The 19120-nt window shown below is 38.4% G+C and overlaps 1 protein-coding gene across 1 annotated transcript; it reads right to left on the reverse strand.

The window, feature by feature from the left end:
- Positions 1 to 876: 876 nt before the first annotated feature.
- On the reverse strand, positions 877 to 17708 carry HDAC10 (histone deacetylase 10). The gene is given in 21 exon segments (XM_030447439.1): positions 877 to 1202; positions 1902 to 2061; positions 3861 to 4046; positions 4477 to 4561; positions 5156 to 5209; positions 5649 to 5734; positions 7282 to 7372; positions 8010 to 8280; positions 8713 to 8780; positions 10780 to 10886; positions 12103 to 12192; positions 12557 to 12616; positions 12993 to 13058; positions 13488 to 13614; positions 14264 to 14332; positions 14539 to 14643; positions 14724 to 14821; positions 15827 to 15923; positions 16667 to 16801; positions 17583 to 17671; positions 17673 to 17708. Coding segments are annotated over 21 exon segments (2106 nt in total). The 3' UTR covers positions 877 to 1176.
- Positions 17709 to 19120: the final 1412 nt, after the last annotated feature.

Below are 19120 nucleotides of genomic sequence, written 5' to 3' on the forward strand. Positions count from 1 at the left end.
AATTGCCAAATAACTATGTTTCAGTTTGGGTTTTTTCAGACAGTGGGAGTGAGAAGAAGCAAATAAATCTCCCATTTTGAAAACTTCTTCAAGTTAAAGTTTGGCTGTTGCTAAAATAAATACTTAATGGAGTTTGAAGTGACTTTTAAAGAAATTCAGAACTTAAACCCTTTGTTCTTCCACTTTGTTTTGTGAAAATGTTTGACTTGTCTTTTAGTCCTTTTGAAACAGACTTTAATTTCAAAATGTTCAAGTACAGGGTATCATTTGCCATCCAGCAATAACTGAAAACCAGTACAAATGAGAAGGAAATCACAGGGAGCAATTATAAAAAGACAACTGGAAAGACAGATTTAGTTATTCAAATTACGTCACATTGACCCCAGAACAAATGTGATTTAAAGTTTTTAAAATCAAAAGATTACATTATTGAGGTCACAGTAACAAAAAAAGTACTTCTGCACACAAGCCCAAAATAAGATGTGGAATGCTGCAGAACAGGGCATGCTATGGTGATTGCCTCAGGAAGCTTCATTTTGAGAATTCACATGTTGGCCTTAGGCAGCTACCAAGTCTCTGGGGTCTGGGGAGCTTATTTGTTATACAGACAATTTACATTTGAAAAGAAGGCAGAGTGAAGTCCTCTCTATGCTACTTTATTACATACTTGTAATTTTGTATATGCAAAATATTTTTCTTCTTTCTCTCATGCCCTATATAGTTCAGGAAATTAAACTGAATGCATTCACTATAGCTGTTCAGCTGCTTTTCTTCCTTCACCATGTTAGGTGAATCCTTTGAATCAGATTATGAAATTAAATTTCATTAATCTGAAGAACCTGATGTTAAATTTTAAATCCCAGTGAAATGGGGGTGGTGGCAGCAGTGCAAACATTCTAGTATTATGTTGAATAATATTAAAATGTTTTGGCTGTTACAATTGCTCATTTCAGATGCCTGTCACAAATGATATAGTCTCCAGTTTGCAGTAATAAAGTACAACAGTTGTTTTCAAGTGTCAGTCTTGAATAATGAGTGCCAATATAGAATTTGGAAGCACAGTTCTCCAGCTGAAAAAAAATTCTGTTCAGATATCAACCACTTCTTTTCCTGATGATTTAGAAGGCAACATGAACTGCAACACATTTCCTCCTGCTGTGTAAAATGATTCTGAAGTCAATTTCTTGAAATCTCATCCTTCACTGAAAAGAACATCAGTAAGACAGACAGTTACTGATCAAGTTCATATTACAATTCCCAGCCCCATAAGAATATTTTTATTGGAATCAGACCACTGCTCTTGGCCATTTCTTCTGAAAGCAAGCAGGGCACTTCGTTTCAAAGAGAGATGCTTACCTTTATAACTGCTTTTTCTATTGAAAACCAGAAGTTACTCAGTAAAGAAGTGTTTCTAGACAAATATGCTTGAAAACATTCACATCTGCCTAATCTGATGCCAGTACAAATGCAGTACCCAATCCTCAGCTGTTGGTGAATGTACTTTAAACATGACGTGACTGTTAGGTGATTTGTGGACAAGTTAAATGAATAACCAAGTCACCTTATTCTGGACAATATTCAGAAAACACATTAGAATCAGAGTCAGTACATGTACTATAAACTGCCCTTTAAGCACCTAATATTTTGGTATTTTCATTTCAGAATTTTGGAGTAACAGTATTCAAAGTTCCCAAGGATACAGCTGTTACGCTGTGAGATTTGGTGCTTTCTGGCTCAAGTGGCAGAACTAAAACCAATCAGTTTCATCCTTTTCACATTAGATTTATGTTCTCCCCCTGACTTTAGTATTCAACTGACTTATAGGATCTGTCTGTATTTTATGATCTTTTTACAAGCCTGCAGGTATTAATAAGAAGTAAAGATAAAAGCAGACAATGTACCTGAACACTGAAGCATTCTCCATTCCTGCTGAAACTGGTCTCTTAATGTTTTTATTTTATTTGCTTTTTCTTGAGTAGGAGGTACATAGATGCCAAAGTGAGGTGTAGAAGCACCCAATAATGCTTTCTCAACACTCTGAATTAGATTTCTCTCTGTATCCTGTTTAAGAAAACAATAATTACTTCTGTGGACCCAAGTTTGTTTCAGAAATAAGTATTTTAAAACAAGCTTATGTAACTATGTTGCTAGTGTTAGTAGCAATGAGCAGCTTTCAATTTTAAAATCAGAATGTGTCAAATGTTTTTTTCTGACAAAGTCAAGTTATTTTTTTTCTCCTGTACAACTTGTTTTTTTTCAAATAGAGAAAGAATCTCAGTTTTGCTTTTATGATTGAAAAGAAACAGTGCTGGGTTAAAAATAGAAACTGTTAGGAGGGAAGGGGAGCGAGAAGCTTGTTTACTTCATGCATCATTTATTTTCTAGCTGTAAAAAAGTGATGCATTTTGCTTCATCAAAACATTTTTTTGACTTCTGACAGTATATATCAATGTCCTTTGCTCAAAGAAATAATATTCTGAGGTGCCCATAGTATATGAGGATTATTAGCATTTATTTTGAAGACTGTAACTATTTTATTTTTAAAATATAAAAGAGTTCTTTTTCCATTTATTCTAAAAAGCCAAGTAAACACATTGGAAAATCCCCACATATTAGATAACCCTGCTATGAAGCTACCTGCAGAGTGTCAATATAAAAGTCTCAGTCATTTCTTAAATACCTATGTCTAACTTCCTTTTATCTCTGAGTTTACCATTCAGCATATCAGTAATTCTTTCAGTTTCACATTTCTGATTAGTAATGTGCAAATACATTGCCTCTGGGTACTGTACATCAATGTACAAATTATATTAGCTTAGACAATTTACAAGACAGTTTTATTTAAAATAAAACAAATTACACTTGAGAAGACTATAGAATAAAGTATGTCAAAATCTACTTAATTGGCAGCTTAATGAATAGTATGTCTTTAATCAGATACTTGCTGAGAAACAAATTTGAATAAAATTGCATACATTAACACTTATTCATTGTTTTTCATGAAAGAAGAACTAAAAGACACAAAACCAACCAAAAGTTACTGTTTCACAGGACACATATGGAAATTGAGTTACTCACAGCTACAAGATGCTGCAGAGGCCAAGAGTATCAACTGAGCTCTTTAGACAAATTCATGGAAGATACACTGACTGGCACTTATCACACCCTGGTCTGGATACAGTGTCCCATTTACTCAATTTAGAATTCTTAATGCAGTAGTGTATAGAAAAACTAGACTAGGGAAAGATACTCATATTCTTTATTTCCTTTCCTGTTCTTTCTACAAGACACATGAAGCTCAGCTAGACTGGTCCTCAGTTATGTATTATGGTAATTAAGATAAATTAAACCAAAAAGGCTTATGTCCTTGATCTTCTGCATGACAGAAACCATGTGTAATAAAATACAGCATGGAGAAGAGGAGAGGAAATCTAGTGTTTTATGATAAGCAGGACCATGGGCTGCTTTCAATCACATTTGATGGAAAGAGGGAATATAAATAGCAAAAGTCTTTTTTCAGGAGACAACTCTGAGCTGTGAAACTCAGGTGGAAAGGGAAGCTGATTCCCACGTTGTGACAAACTGTCAGAACACCTACTGTCTACATGCATAACCATGGGCTTGCATCCACACCTCAGCTTCTCAGTCATGCAGACCACCTGCAGCTCAGTGTGTGTCTGTGTCTGGTCTTGTTCTCAGGCCAGAGAGAAGAACTTGGGCTGTTTGCAGTGGGAACAGTATAGATACAGACAATATTGTCTCCTGGGAAGTTTGTAGCACTTCATACCAAGGATGCTGCTGCTTGATTTATCTTCTACCCCTGGCACTTTGAAGCATCACAGCTTAGCCCCTCTTCTTACCTTGATCACTGCAAAAATTCGAGACTCAGCTAATCCTCCCAGTAAAGCAAAAAGCAGAGAAATCCCACTTATTCCAAGGCTCTGGTTTGGTCCAACAGCTATTACTGTCAGGTTAGGCTGGTAACTGTATGCTATAGGAAGAATGAATCCAAGTACAGCAGAAAAGAAGTCATTTCCTTCAGCATCCTTTAACAACAATGAGAAACTGTTTAGAATACATGTAAAGCCCCAGAGTCTCAGCTATAAAGTAAAATGTAAGGTGAATCTCAAAAAGCTTTTGACTGGCCTAAGAAATAGGATACTGATCTATTTTCACAGCAATTTCTATATTAAACATGCAGATTATTTATCTTTTCCTTAGTATCCTTGCACTGTAACTGCCTTCTTGAGGATGAACTACAGCAGCTACATTCTTTCCTCAAACCTACACATTCCAGTACACTTTAAAGCTCTGTGAAGGAGTGGTACCCTGGCAAGGGCAATAAAATAAAATATTTTCCAAGGTCCAAATTGCAGTTAGGGGTGTAGTTCTCAGTGTCATTTTATGAATTTGTAAATAGATTTTATTATTTCTTCTAACAAACATTTTATCTTGTTTCCAGAAAATTAATCTTACCTCTTTCCAGTTTAGAGAAATATAGTGCTTGGAGCTGGTTTTTCCAGACTGTTCTTTGTCACAAATATGTATAATGAGTATTTTTCTGTAAGTAAAAGCACATTCAAGTATTTAACCAACTATTTCCAATGGGATTAAGAGATCTTTTCTTTCATCATAGTTTAAATAATAATTTGTAACACAGAAGTAAATAACTATTTGCATTACTACATGCCATAATGTAAATATCAATTGAAACTAAAATCCTTTTAAGGCATTTTTAAAGTAAGTATTAAAGACTGTAGGCAAAGTACTTTTAAGAAAAAGGGGAATTGGCAAAAAAATTTAGAGATAAGTAAAGATGACTTTCAATAAGGAACTCAGCATCAGCAGTATGTGTCACCTGCAGTTATAGGGGGGTACACCCTATATAAAGAAGGCAATTATTACTTTTTATTTTCAATATTTTCAAATATAATCTAAATTTCAATTAGTATAAGATTATACTTTGAACCTACCACTAAACTCATGAAGTGGCATTGAGAGAAGTTTGTCTTTAGAGATAGATTTGGGGATAATTTGTACTTTGTCTCAAGCCAAACTTAATAAACATCAGCTCATGACTGAATCCTCAGTGCAAATTCCATCATACACATAAAACCTTTGGGATCTGATTCCCTGAAGTAAAAAGAAAACTTACCCATCTTCTGTGTTTGGTACGATTTGCATGTCTCCAACAAAGATGCAAAGCACCCTGCAGAAACCAATGAAAAATATACACATATTTACATCTATGAGTAACATTTTTAATTAGTGTGATCTGTTTAAGGAGTTTGCATGTACATTAAATGCATAAAAGAATGTATATTGTTTGTGAACCTGGTCCATTAGAAGTGTAAAGAAAACACATTTATGACATCCTTTTCTCTCACTGAATACTACAGAGAAATGATAACAATCAAGAAAATGTCCTCAGGCCAAAAGCAATCAAAACTTGACAAAGAGCCAGCAGTCATTCTTACAGGGTTTGGCCTTTGGTAAGGCAAAAAGGCATGTACATTTTTGTCTGTACTAAATATTGAAACTGCTATGCATATGGAGATAATACTTCTTTTAAAATGAAAGCTTCAAAGGCTTTGCCATATGTCACACACTTTTGTCTAAGGGCATCAAACATAAAAGATTAAAATTACCTTTGAAATCCAAACTGAACAGCATGTTTCAGTGCAACAGCACCAGAAATGGAAGATACAGGTGATTCTGCAAGTCCATTGCACACCTACAAAATACATTTTTAATTCAGAAATAATGCTGCATGAGATCATGTCAATCTATTGTAACAACTATATTTTTACTTTTTAATGTGCAATTCAAAGAAAGCTACAACTATATGAAAGGGATCTTAATGATCTATCATAGTAGGGTTATCATTATCTGCAGAAAGGCTGTATTTAATTATTATACCAAGAGCTGTTCTATTTCTTCAAAAGTATTGTGCTAGGCTGGAAGGCAACTGTAAAAATAGCTTTTGCAGGTGGATCATCTTTCTTTTGCAGGAGGTCATCTTTCCTGGTGTTGTTGATAGTCAGCAGAAAGGATACCTCAGCATGCCAGTAGGCAAACTGCATCAGAAAATTACACCCTGTGAAAAGGAGGCTGCCCCTGAATGTTAATTCTGACCCTTTCTTTAACCTAGGCAAGCTATTCATTTCTGGAAAATACAATGGCAGTGTTACTCAGTCAGCCTTACAGTTTTCATTTGTGCTGTGTCACTCTGAATGAATCTAAGCAAAAGGATAATGGATGCTTCCACTCCTCTTTGTATTTGTCAACACAAAACGCTCATCTTAGTGTCTTCAACCCATGAGAAGTTCTTTTTCTCTTTGTCAGTTCCCATTTTTTAAATCTATTCAAAGACTTTTCTAGAGCTATGTGCAGTATATAATGTTAGCAATTTGTTCACAAGATCTACATATGTGACTTCCAACAGCAAGAAAATGGCTTACAAGAAAGACCAGATAGTCTTCCTTGCAGGCCTAAAAAAGATTTTAACACTCAAAAGAGAGTTTTTAGTTCCAAGAGAGAGACTGATTTATGATCATGTAATAATCTTTCATTTCTTAACTTGCTTGCAGTTTTCCTCTATATATAAAAACTTGGAGAAGGAAAAATACAAACATGCACCCTCTGAGCCTGCCTTCTCCATATTCTTGACCCTGCAAGAATCAAAATGCTGAACTGGAATTACTCTGTTCTAAATTACAGCATATGGTGCTGTTTTCTACAGCTCCACTAAAGCACAGCATGTGTGTGTGTGTGTGTGTGTAAATCAAAATTTAATTCATAAATATCTGTACAAACAATGGTAAGTGCATGCAGCTGCACATAGCACAGCATCTTGTAATGAAGGGTAATGCAGAAGTTAACTCTTTACTATAGAGAGAAAGCAAAACTCTGCTCCAAGACAGTCTGCATTTTTGACATTTCTTGCTGCTGCTCACTGGTGCTCAATAGATCAACTTCTGCTCCCCCAAGGCTTGAAGAAAATCAGAAAGTTCTCACTAACTCATATGCTGTGACTGCAGAAAAGCAGGACAATGTCTTGCCCAAAGATCATTGGAAAGATGTTTTAGGGTTAACAATTATCCCGAAATAGTTGTTTCCTCAACTTGTATACTCACTCTTGTAGCTAAACATATCTAGCTGGGATTAGTGGAGCTGTGAATGACACAGTAACCAGTATCTAGGCAACAATATAGTGAAGCAGAAATCTGAGGAATCCGACTCTCTCCCCCACCCCCTAAGATCACAAGAGTTTATTATTACCTCCTTCCTGAGTATTTTATCTAGGACAGCCAACATATTGCCAAGAGAGAGCAAAACTTTGTCTTCTTTCACAAGGTCTGCATAAAAGCCACTGTAAAATAAATTATACAAAGGAAAACTACATTAGAGGCAAAAATGCTTTCAAAGAAGAAAATGCTACTCTGCAGTTATTGATGGGGTTACATTTTGTTTAGGTGCCACACATTCACTCTCAAAAACCCAGCTTTAGCAGGAAGATTAAAGCATTGCTGCCTGATAGTCTCAAGCTCTCCAAACCTGTCTCCATTCTCCACTGGAAAGAAAACAAAAAGGTCTGATAATATACAGGAAACAGAGTTCTGTCAAAAATTTGGCTTTCTAAGACAACAAATTGAGCTTTTCAAATCAGAGCAGTGTGGTGTTTTTCCCAGCTAAAAGCAAACACAGCTTTAATGGTCCATCTTAGCAAAATCTGTTTCTAAATCAAAATGTTTGCAACATCTCCATTGAAATATTTTTTTAAAAGTATTTGGATTAGTTCTTTAAAGGACTTCAAAGCTACAAGTGATAACTAACACTAATGTCTTAATTTTTCAAAGGAAGAAAGTGGCTATAATTGACTAGACTAAGGCCAAAACCAGCAGCAGAGGTAAAAAAAAAACCAAACAACAAACATCAGAGATAGAGGTAGATGATAGTCTGTACAGAGACCTCATAATTATGTTGAAAATTAAATAGATATGACTAACCTGACAAGAGCTTTTATTTCATTTTGGTCCACTTCTTTCACCAAATGAACAGGTACGGTGAGCAAATGTGGTGAACCTTTGGAGTCAGTTGTTGCTGTTTTGATGGGAGGCACTGGGAATAGAATGTTTTTCATGTGCATTTCCAAAAATCTTTCTACTTTGACAACTTCATCATTGTTAGTGATCTTAAATTCATCTTCCGTGGCAGGATTTGGGTTAGCCTTCTTTAGTAAAAGTGATTTGGTGCTCAAATTTTGTAAAAATGATGTGTCTAGAGAAAAAAAGGAAAAGAAAAAAAAGAGGGGTTTCACATGTATTAATTCCTGAGCATGTGTGTTAATATTTGGTTACATTTATTTAGCACTAACTACAATGTTTCCTCTCACATGTTATTTTTCAGCATATTTGTTTTAATGTAGTGAAAGGTCATAAATGATAATACTCTTTACACCCCTGATTTTGACACAGAAAACAGGATTCTCAAATAAAAAAACCAAAGCACTACTCTTTGGCATGATTTTTTGCCAACTTCAGGAGTTCTTTTCAGGTCAGCTGAAGGTCTTGAATGAAGCCTCAAACTGCTTCATCAGTCACTTGATGAATAACTGGTAGTTCAATTACTTTAATCCAATGGTATTAATTATTTTAAATGGCTTTATGAATCCATTTACCAATCACATTTGATTGAAGAAAGAGTTATTACCTTCATGCATTAACCATTTCCAGTAGGGTTTATGTGCTGCTCTCACATTTTGAAAAGATTCAACAGCACTACAAAAGAAACATGATTAATGACAGTAGCACTACTGAAAATACAGGAAACGTAACTTGTTGGATGAGGTCAGGAAGGCCAGGGCACAGCTGGAGCTGAACTTGGCAAGGGATGAGAAAAATAACAAGAAGGGATTCTACAGGTATGTCAATGAAAAAAAAAAACTTAAAGAAAACATAATCCCCCTTGAAAAGCAAGAATGGTGAGCTAGTTGCAGCAGATGAGGAAAAGGCTGAGATTCTCAACAACTTTTTTTCCTCAGTCTTCACTTGCAACCTCTGCCAACACCTCCAAAGTTAAAAAAAAACACAAAGTGGAAATTATGGCAGTGAAGTCCCTCCCACTGTGTATGAGAATCAGGTTTGTGACCACCTGAGGAATCTGAACATCCATAAGTGTATAGAACCCGATGAGACACATCCCAGAGTCCCTGAGAGAATTAGCTGATGTAGTCATCAAACCATTCTCTGTGATACTTGAAAAGTCAGGGCAGTCAGGTGAATTCCCTAGTGAATGGAAGATGGGACACGTTACACCCATTTTTAAAAAGGGTAGTAAGGAGGACCCTGGGAACTACCAAACTGTCAGCCTCACCTCTGTACCTGGTCAGATCATAGAGCAGATTCTCCTAGAAGGTCTGATCAGGCACATGGAGGACAGGGAGGTGACCAGAGACAGCCAGCATGGCTTCACTAATGACAAATCCTGCCTGATGATAGTGACTTTCTATGACAGAGTGACTATACCAGTGGACAAGGGATGACCTAGTGATGTGATCTATCTGGACTTCTGCAAGGCCTCTGACACGGTCCCCTACAACATCCTACTCACCAAGCTGGAGAGATATGGATTTGATGGGTCGACTGTTCAGAGGATAAGGAATTGGCTGGACAGTCACATCCAGAGGGCAGTGGTCAATGGCTTGAAGTCCAGATGGAGGCCAGTGACAAGTGGTGTCCCTCAGGGTTCCATACTGGGACCTGTACTGTTCCACATTTTTATCAATGATACAGACAGCAGGATTGAGTGCACCATCAGCAAGTTTGCAGATGATAGCAAGCTGAGTGGTGCTGTTGATATGCCAGAGGGATGGGATATCACCCAGAAGGACCTGGACAAGCCACAGAGGTGCCTCCCAGGTGAACCTTATGAGGCTCAACAAGACCAAGTGCAGGGCCCTGCACCTGGGTCATTATCAATACAGGCTGAGAGATGAGGAGATAGAAAGCAGCCCTGTGGAAAAGGACTTGGGGGTGCTGGTGGGCAAGAATCTGGACATGAATCTGGCTTGCAGCCCAGAAGGCCAATTGCATCCTGGGCTGCATCAAAACAAGTGTGGCCAGGGGATCGAGAGAGGTGATTCTGCCCCTCTACTCTGGTCTGGTAAAACCTCACCTGGAGTACTGCATCCAGCTCTGGTGCCCTCAGTACAGGAAGGACGTGGACCTGATGGAGTGGGTCCAGAGGAAGGCCATGAAAATGATCAGGGGGCTGGAAAATCTGTCCTACAAAGAGGCTGAGAGGGCTGGTGTTTTTCAGCCTGGGGAAAAGAAGGCTCTGGGGAGACCTAACAGTGACCTTCCAGTACTTGAAGTACAAGAAAGCTGGAGAAGGACTGTGTACAAAGGCCTATGGGGCAATGAGGATGAGAGGCAATAGTTTCAAACTACAGAAGAGTAGATTTAGATTGGACGTTAGAAAAAAGTTCTTTACCATGAGGGTAGTGGAAAAATGGAACAGGTTTCCCAGGGAGGTATTTGAGGCCTCATCCCTGGAGATATTCAAGGTGAGGCTCAACAAGGCTCTGAGCAACCTGATCCAGTTGAGGGTGTCTCTGCTTACAGCAAGGGGGCTTGGACTAGATGACCTTTAAAGGTCCCTTCCAACACAAACCACTCTATGATTCTGTGATATTAAAACCTTGCTTCAGCAAAGCATGCATTTCTTTAGTCTCTTTGATAAATACATGGATGGTTCTAAAATTCTTCATATCCTTACCTTAGAGAAGGTGCCATTTCTCCAGTTATATGAGGTACAGGATCTCCAAGCAAAGTTTTTACAGTCATGCAGACTGATTCAGACAATGACTTTAAGTGGTATCCACCCTAGAAAAGAGTATTTTGTGTCATGTAAGGAGCATGTACTTGTAACATATATCTGAGTATAATAATGGAAAATAAATAGAGCATTTGAAATATTCTGAATTTGCAGAAATGAAGGATGATATATAAGTACAAGTCAGGGGTTTTCAATATAAAAACAGTAAGTTAGAGGCTACTTGCTGAACTTCCCCATCAGTCAATTCACTTTATCATGGTTCAGTTCATTTTGGAAATCACTCATGACTTTGCAATGGAAGCCTTAGAAGCATACACCTTCTCCATTCCTATCCATGAAACAAACAATTCTTGTGGATGATTCCTCAGAAGGCAAATGCTATCACTGTTACCTAAAATGTCTGTATAAGGGAAATCTCCCAGAGCCTGACACTTAACATATAGTTGTCCTAAAGGTTTGGCAGAAGACTGAAGACTGCAGCTGACAGACTGCTTCTTGCATACCACCTGTGGGCAGTCACATCATCTGTGTTAGAAGAGGATTTTTATTTGCATTTCAGCCAGTAGACAGAAATATCTGTCTCAAGGATGAGGAAGCAAGGTCCTGCAAACAGAGGCCAAGTGAATCAATGCATTAACAGCTTGTTCTTGGAGATCATGTTGGCACTAGCATTGCCACATGCTTACTTACCTGAAAAGCCAGTTTTTTAACAAGCAGTAGAAAAAGGGAGTTGAAATTTAGCCCTCAAAAGAATGAAACATTCAAAAAGAGTTCTTAAAAAAAAGACTTGCATAGAGGCTTTTAATAAAAAAAAAAAAAAGAGGAAATCTAGTGAGGATGCCATTAGTAAGTAGGAATATATTGAAGTTACAGGTTTTTTGAACTCTCCTGGAGTAAGACATACTTGTAGAAACACTGGTAACACACTAAATAAATTTTAATGACTTTTGGGATTATCTAGAGTAGCAGACTAGTCACTGTTCACAAGAACTGAACAGATCTGTGGAGGATATGTTTTTTTGAACAATGCTTCTCTGTTTCAACATAGTAAGTTAAAAAAAAAAATCAGTCTTTAAGACATGCACTTCTTTTAATGTGTAAGAGCATTGTCAAGACTTAGCCATTTTGCATTCCTCATTCTCAAAAAAGAAATTAAGAATAAATTATTATTTAAAGAAGTTTCTCTTCCTAGCTTCTAAGCTTGCACTATATGGTTCTAATACAAAGACCCTTCCAATGGGAGTACATTTCCAAAGTCTTTACCTCCAGGATGACACACAGCTTTCCATTAGCTAACTGCATCAGGAAATGGGTAAGGTGGGCAAAAACCTCAGGAGTGGCATTCATCTGACCCTAAACAAAGAAAAAAAACCGAGACAAATCCTTGAGTCAAAACCACGGGTAATCCCTATCACCCATACAATCTGAAATATGAGTCTGAGTGGGAATACTGGGACACTAACCTCTCTTTGTATCTAATAAAATGCTCAACCAACTGCATTAAAGGAAGGTGCAAAACCAAACACATTAATTATGCCTATGTGATAATTTGTCTTTACATGTTTTGTTGTAGTATTTAATGAGCTGGGGTCACCCTGAAGTCTCAAACATGTATTTTTAGCTTGGTCAAAGCAAGTTCACCTAGGAATCACATAACATTTAAGAGGTAGGACAAACAGATTCATGATTGACAACACAAAGGCCACAAGTTACTTACTTCAGGGTCTCCAATTCCAGAATCATACCCAGAGGAGACAAGAACCAGTTCAGGATCAAACTGTTATAAAACAGAGAGAGTGGTAGCACATTCTTATGTCCTATTTTCAATTTTGTACTGGATTTCAAGTGTATCATGTTCAGCTGTTTTTTCAGCTAGAATATGAACAGAAATACAGATTCTGCCTGAATAAAAAATTGTATTAGCCTTTTATACTATTTTCACTCCTGATTGAGAAGTTGCTGATCATTATATTGATTATTTAAAAGCTAGCATTCTGTAAATATTATTCAGTCAATCAGAACATTATTTATACCAGAAGAAACAATGTATTAACTCTGCTACTGGGAGCTACTGCATTTCTACTAAAATTGAGGGGTATTTACTTAACGAGCCTTGTTTTTTCTATTCAAACAGCAGAGCAGTAACAGATTACCTCAAAAGCCATTGGAAGCAGCACATGGAAGAATGCAGCAAGATAATCCGAATTTCCCATCCCAACCTACAAAATGTGAGGCACGAATCATATTTTCCAGTTGGAATAGCAATTTTTCTAAGGTTCTTAAAGACTTCAGGAAGAGATAGTATCAAAAGTTAAAGATAAGGGAATCTTATGAGATCAAGTAAAACAAGCTCCAATTAAGTGCAGAAATATACACCCTTTTACTCATGCCTTGAAACACTTTTTGTTTTGGTGCCTAGGCAAGATATTAAAGAAAAGCTACATGTTTCTCCCCATTTCTTTTTTCTTTTTAAACATTATCATATTCTGAGCCATATTTCTTAGCAGACATTATATAGACAGGAAGAAGGGACACTGTGCCAAGACAGTGGCATGCAAGTGAAGCAGTGCACTTCTTGGCAAGTGTTATGTAAAGCATGAGATAGAAAGCTATTGCATTTGCTTTGTTGTGCTGTAAACAACATTTACCTTATTCCAAGGCAAATTTATGTTAAAACCTTTTCCTTTTCCCAGACCTACAGCATCATAATCTGATTCTTTGAGTGATGGCCAGAATTCCTGATGTTCATAGCGATGCCAGGAAAAATACAACACACTGAAAGATACAAGGAACAAATCCAACTCGAGGAAAAGATCCTAAAAGCAACATTATATCCTGATCCTGGTGGCTGTATTGACTGAAAGTATGAAAACAGAACTGTCCTTTCCCCTTAGTTATCTTAATGGACTGTCGACTGCAAAACTTGGTACAGTGTGTCCTGTGACAAAATTAACCTAGGACAACAGCTAAAAAAACATTGTATGCATTCAACCCCTTCACATCAAAGACAAGGCAGTTTCAGAAGAGCAGACTTGTTTCAAGAATCTAATTCTGTGACTTTTCAGAAAACAATATAAAGCTCATATATTTTATCCAAGGACTATTTGAATACTTGAACTGAGAGTTTCCCAAATAGAGAGGAGTGATACTACCTCAGTACTGTCACAGAGGGATATAACTACAAGCAAATCAAAGTGGTCATATTGCTCATTTTGATTGTTATTCTTTACAATGGAATAAATTTACATATTTCTTTTTGTTAGAATTTTCCCTTTATTTGATAACAAGTGAAAACAGTGTGACTAAAGTAATAAGAATGGTTTGTAAGATTCTAGTTTTTAGAAAGTTAAGATATCCTATTTATTACAAAGGAAAGCAATACTTAACCAGCTAACATATTAAATAAATAAAATATCCTTCAAACCTTGGATCTTCTGCAAATATATATTGAGTTCCTTGACCATGGTGCACATCCCAGTCAACAATCAGGATTCTGTAATGATCAGTACAGGTAAACATTAATTAGAAGAACCACATCATCTTGATGTAAAGGAGGTACAGATAATATCTTTCTGTCCCAAAAGTTACATGACACCCAGAAAGCTCTAGACAATAATCTAAAACAGTACATTATCAAACAGTCATCTAAATGCCTTCCTTCCATATGCTAAGCTTCTCTAGGGTCAGCCATGCACTTACCTCTGTAGATGGTATTTCACTTTTGCATATTCTGCTGCAATAGCCACATTGTTGAACAAACAGAACCCGTTAGCTGCATTTCTCTGGCTGTGGTGACCTGGAGGTCTAAAACCAAGTTTTATATGGTTACTCACAGCAAAGGAAATTTTGGAGAGAAGCGAAGACTTTCTCACATATTTTCTTACCTTACTAATGCCATTCCATTGCATACTTTTCCTGACATCACAGCATCCAAGAGCTCCAAAGTTGCTCCTACTGCTAGTCTGGCACAGCGGTAGGTATTCTGAAAAAAGTGAATCTCTTAATTGTCACCAATCACCCATCAGCTGGTTTTAAACTAATCACAGAATAATAGAAAGTTAGGGGTTGGAAGGGACTTCAAAAGATCATCCAGTCCAACCCCCCCTGCCAGAGCAGGGTCACCTACAACGGGTCACACAGGAACGCATCCAGGTGGGTTTTGATTGTCTCCAGGGAAGGAGACTCCCTGGGCAGCCTCTCCAGTGCTCTGTCACCCTCACAGTGAAAAAATCCTTCCTAATATTTATATGGAACTGCCTATGCTCCAGTTTATAACCACTGCCCCTTGTCCTATTGTTAATCACCTCTGAGAAAAGCTTGACTCTGTCCTCCTGGCACTCACCCCTTACATATTTATAAACCACACATGGCATAGTTTTACATCCCTGGTAAACTGTCTTGACTTAAGTCTACCCTACTGAGGTTGTAGACAGATTGTTGAAAACAATTTTACAGCACAAATTACAGTGCTCTTTCTAATAGGTTCACCTGTGACTGTCATATCCTTTTATAATGATATTCTCTCTTGAGCAGTTAAGAAACAGGACATATTGAGCTCACTAGTGGAATAATATGGCATCTTTGAATGTGAGGAATGAAACCTCATAGAAACAAAACACATAAGACAATCTCTATTACCTGGTAGCACAGCATTTAAGAGTGACTGTTAGCAAAATGGGATAATGCAGGTCAGTAGTGGTCTACAGTGACATCAAGTGACAGAAAAAGACCTAAAATTTGAGTAGTGTTCTACAACAGCATGATGCAATTACAGACTAGACGACAGGACACTTAACCAATTTAAATTACAGCAGTATATTAACTTGAAACACATAACAATAATGTAATAAATATAAGCAAGCAAAACATGCATTGCTAGTAGCAAAAAATGTATTGCTAATTTTTCCCTACTTAGAAAAGTGCCATTCAGATGCAAAAAACCACAGACACTTGTAACTCAGTACAGGAAACAGTTTAGCTTACACACCGGATGAAAGAAAAAAGCATCATAATTTCCAGAGACTCTTTTCAGTTCCTCTTCATTCATTGTTTGAGTGCTTTTTGCCACTTCCAGATGTTCTGGACTGCAGAAGAGAGGGAGGGATTAACACAACACTTAACTAAGCAAACAGACCTAAAATTTGGGTGGTTTTTTGCAAAATGCAATTAAAAGTAAGAGTATATATGTTAAAAGGGGCTTTCTGTGAGAGTTCACAAGTCCAGTAGATACTCTGGAACACTCGTTGCAGGATATAGAGGGAAAAAAATAAGGAATGCAATGAAAGCAAGGGTTCTTGGATGTCTTAAGTATATGACATTCTTCTTTTTCCAGTAGCAAAAGCATTTTTTTTCAAAAAAAGGCTCTTTGTCTATTTTGCAGTACACACTATATATATATACTATCCCAGCAAGAACTAAATGAGGACTCTGACAGTCACCAGTGTGTGAATTTTACAAAGTTTTTTACAAAGTTTTTTTTTACAATTTTTTTTTTTTTAATTTTACAAAGTTTTTCTGTTTGGTTCACTCGATCTCCCAAGATGCTTGGGAGAAAGAGAAGGTTCTTCTCTTTCTATAGAAATACTCATTTTGCTATGCTTTTTAAGGTCTTGTACCAATTTTAATTAGAAATTTACTTTTACTCTAATGTATAAGGCAGTATTTCTTTGCAATCATATTTCAGGACCTACACCATACACAACACTATTAATCTAACTATAAGTGTAACACATTTTCCACTAAGGTTACTGGGATTTGTTGACCTGGAGATACTAGATCTGTTACTTCACTGAATTAATCTGAATGGTGATGAAAGGAAGTTTCAGACCTGTGAACCAACAGGATCTCCTCCTCGCTTCCTTCTCTGGCAGGCACAGGGACACATCTTTCCACAATACCGTAATATTTAAGTCGCTCATAGGAGGATGACAATCTTTCTGGCACTTCAATGTCACAAACAGGACTAAAAATAAGCAGTAATCATATTACTATAACACCATACCAGCACAGCCAACACACACCCTTCATCATGCCTAGCTTTTAACCTCCCATTGTATGAGGATTTATTACTTGCATAGAGGCACATGATAGAGTAAAAGAAAATCTTTAAATACTTTTGCTTTGTAATTGTGCCAAAATATGGTTCTAAAATATGTAAACAGAAAAAATATATGTGGTTCTTAAATAAAAAAGAAACACAGCATCATCATTTTTTGTTCCCTCTCTCACCACTGAAAGTAGCAATGCTGAATTACAGACACAGGAATGCTGAAATGAAAGGCTGTACATTACAGTGGAGGTGAACAGAGAACTGGTGTAACTAGGTAAATTAAAGCAAGCGGCATATACCAATTTCTGATTGAATGTAACTGACAGGTTTCAGCTGACTAATTATAGCTACATATTTTTTCCAAGATCAATGATAAACTGCTTTATAAACAATTTAATTAGCTTTAACTTTATTTAGAGAGCTACTCAGATGCCTAAAGCTAACAATTCTTGTTAAGGTCTACGAAACTGGAGGCCTACAACTTCTCAAATCCAGCTTCAGTTTATCATTATGGCATCTGGATACAAATTAAGAATAAAATAAAACTCCAAAAGGAAAGAGATGTTATTTACTAGAAAAATGGCAGGGTTTCTATCATTCTAGGTATTTCCAATTACGTTAACAAAAAACTGCATCTGCTTGGTACATAAGTTCTAATAAGAATCTGTTCATAAAAAGGACAGCAGTGACTTACTCGCTCCAAAGTAGTTTATGAGTGGTCATCTCCTCATCGTAAACCAGCGCTGTTCCTGAAGCCATTGCTACAGACAGAACAAAACAAAAAATTCCAAGACACCCATTTCAGGCAAGAAGCAAACATGTATTAAAACTTAATACTTGTACTGGCTAGTGAGAATCTTTGTACACAGCATAGCTGCTTGCTTGATTTTGGAGTTTTGACTTTGTACTTACAAAAGAAAACCAAAGAAAGCCACGTAGAAGGAGCCCTGAGAAGATGTACGAGCAGTGAGGCAGAAGTGCCAAGCCAATGGCACAGGCCTGGACCCTGGATGCGTGCAGGTAAAATTCACCATCGTCTGAACTTACAAACCCTCAGTTCAGGTGTTTCTGGTGCAGGGGAAGGGGTCATGCCACCCCTCCAAGCCCCTGGAGCCCTACCAGGAAGATCTCAGCATAGATCTTCCTGCCCCCACCATCACACACGGCTCCTCACCTGCCTCGGCTGACGGGAGAAGCAACAGCTACTTGTGAAAACTCAAATCAAAGCCCCCCAAGAATGGCAAACGGGATTATACACAGCACGGACACCGCAACCGCACCGATCTGCTGCGCTTAAAACTTTTGCGGTCTCCCCAAAACAACCAAATGAGACCTTTAAGAGAAACAAAGAAACCGACGCGAAGAGGGCGGGGACAAACCTCTCAGCTGCCTGCCGGGCCGCCTCACCCAAGCCCCGGAGCCCGCCTTACCGTGGGCCGCGGGCCCGCTCCGCTCCCTGCCTTTATCCCGCCGGGGCAGCCCGGCAGCCCTGACACGGAGCCGCCCGAGCCCCGCAGCGGGTGCGCGGGAGACAGTGCCTCAGGGCCCGGGTCGGGCCGCGGGCAGGGCTCGGCTTCCGGAGCGGTGAGGGCGGAAAAGCGGCGCTCCTCACTCAGGGCATGGCCCCGGGAACCCCTGGGCTCGCTCGCCCGCCCGCTCCTCCCGCAGCGGCGGCTCCGGGGAGTGCCGAGGAGAAGCCCCGCCCCGCTCCCGGCCCAGGGGGTGCGGAGGGAGGGCTGGAGGCCGGGGGGCGGAATGCCTACATTTAATTTTTAGTTGCCGCTGTACCTTCCAGTGTTGTGTAACAGAAAGGGGTGAGCTGTACGTAAAGAAAAACTGGTTTTGCTCTTTGTCTCCTTCCCTCTGCCAGAGCTCTCTGAAGCAGCCTGACAGCTTGGGTTGTGTTTTCATGCCAAGGGTAGTTCAGTCACACGCGTTGTTAAGGTTTTAGCATAAAGCGAATCCAAGAGGAAATAAAAAAGCAAAATACAGCCCTGGTCTGTATGGCGTCCTCTAATGTGAACAGAGATGAAATAACAACTTGCTCCTGCATTTCTGCCCTCTGACAAAGATCTCACTCTCAGCACGGAGCTGCAGACCCCGCATCCCCCCAGACCCAGCCCAGGTGCCGGTGCTTCTCCTGCAGACCCTCCTAAGTGGGTCACTGCCAGAACCCCTGGAGCAGCTGCTGTGTGTGCTGACAGAGTGCTTTAAATATTCACCACTTTTCCT

The sequence above is a fragment of the Calypte anna genome, chromosome 1 (genome assembly GCF_003957555.1).
Source record: "Calypte anna isolate BGI_N300 chromosome 1, bCalAnn1_v1.p, whole genome shotgun sequence".
NCBI classification, from domain to species: Eukaryota; Metazoa; Chordata; class Aves; order Apodiformes; family Trochilidae; genus Calypte; species Calypte anna.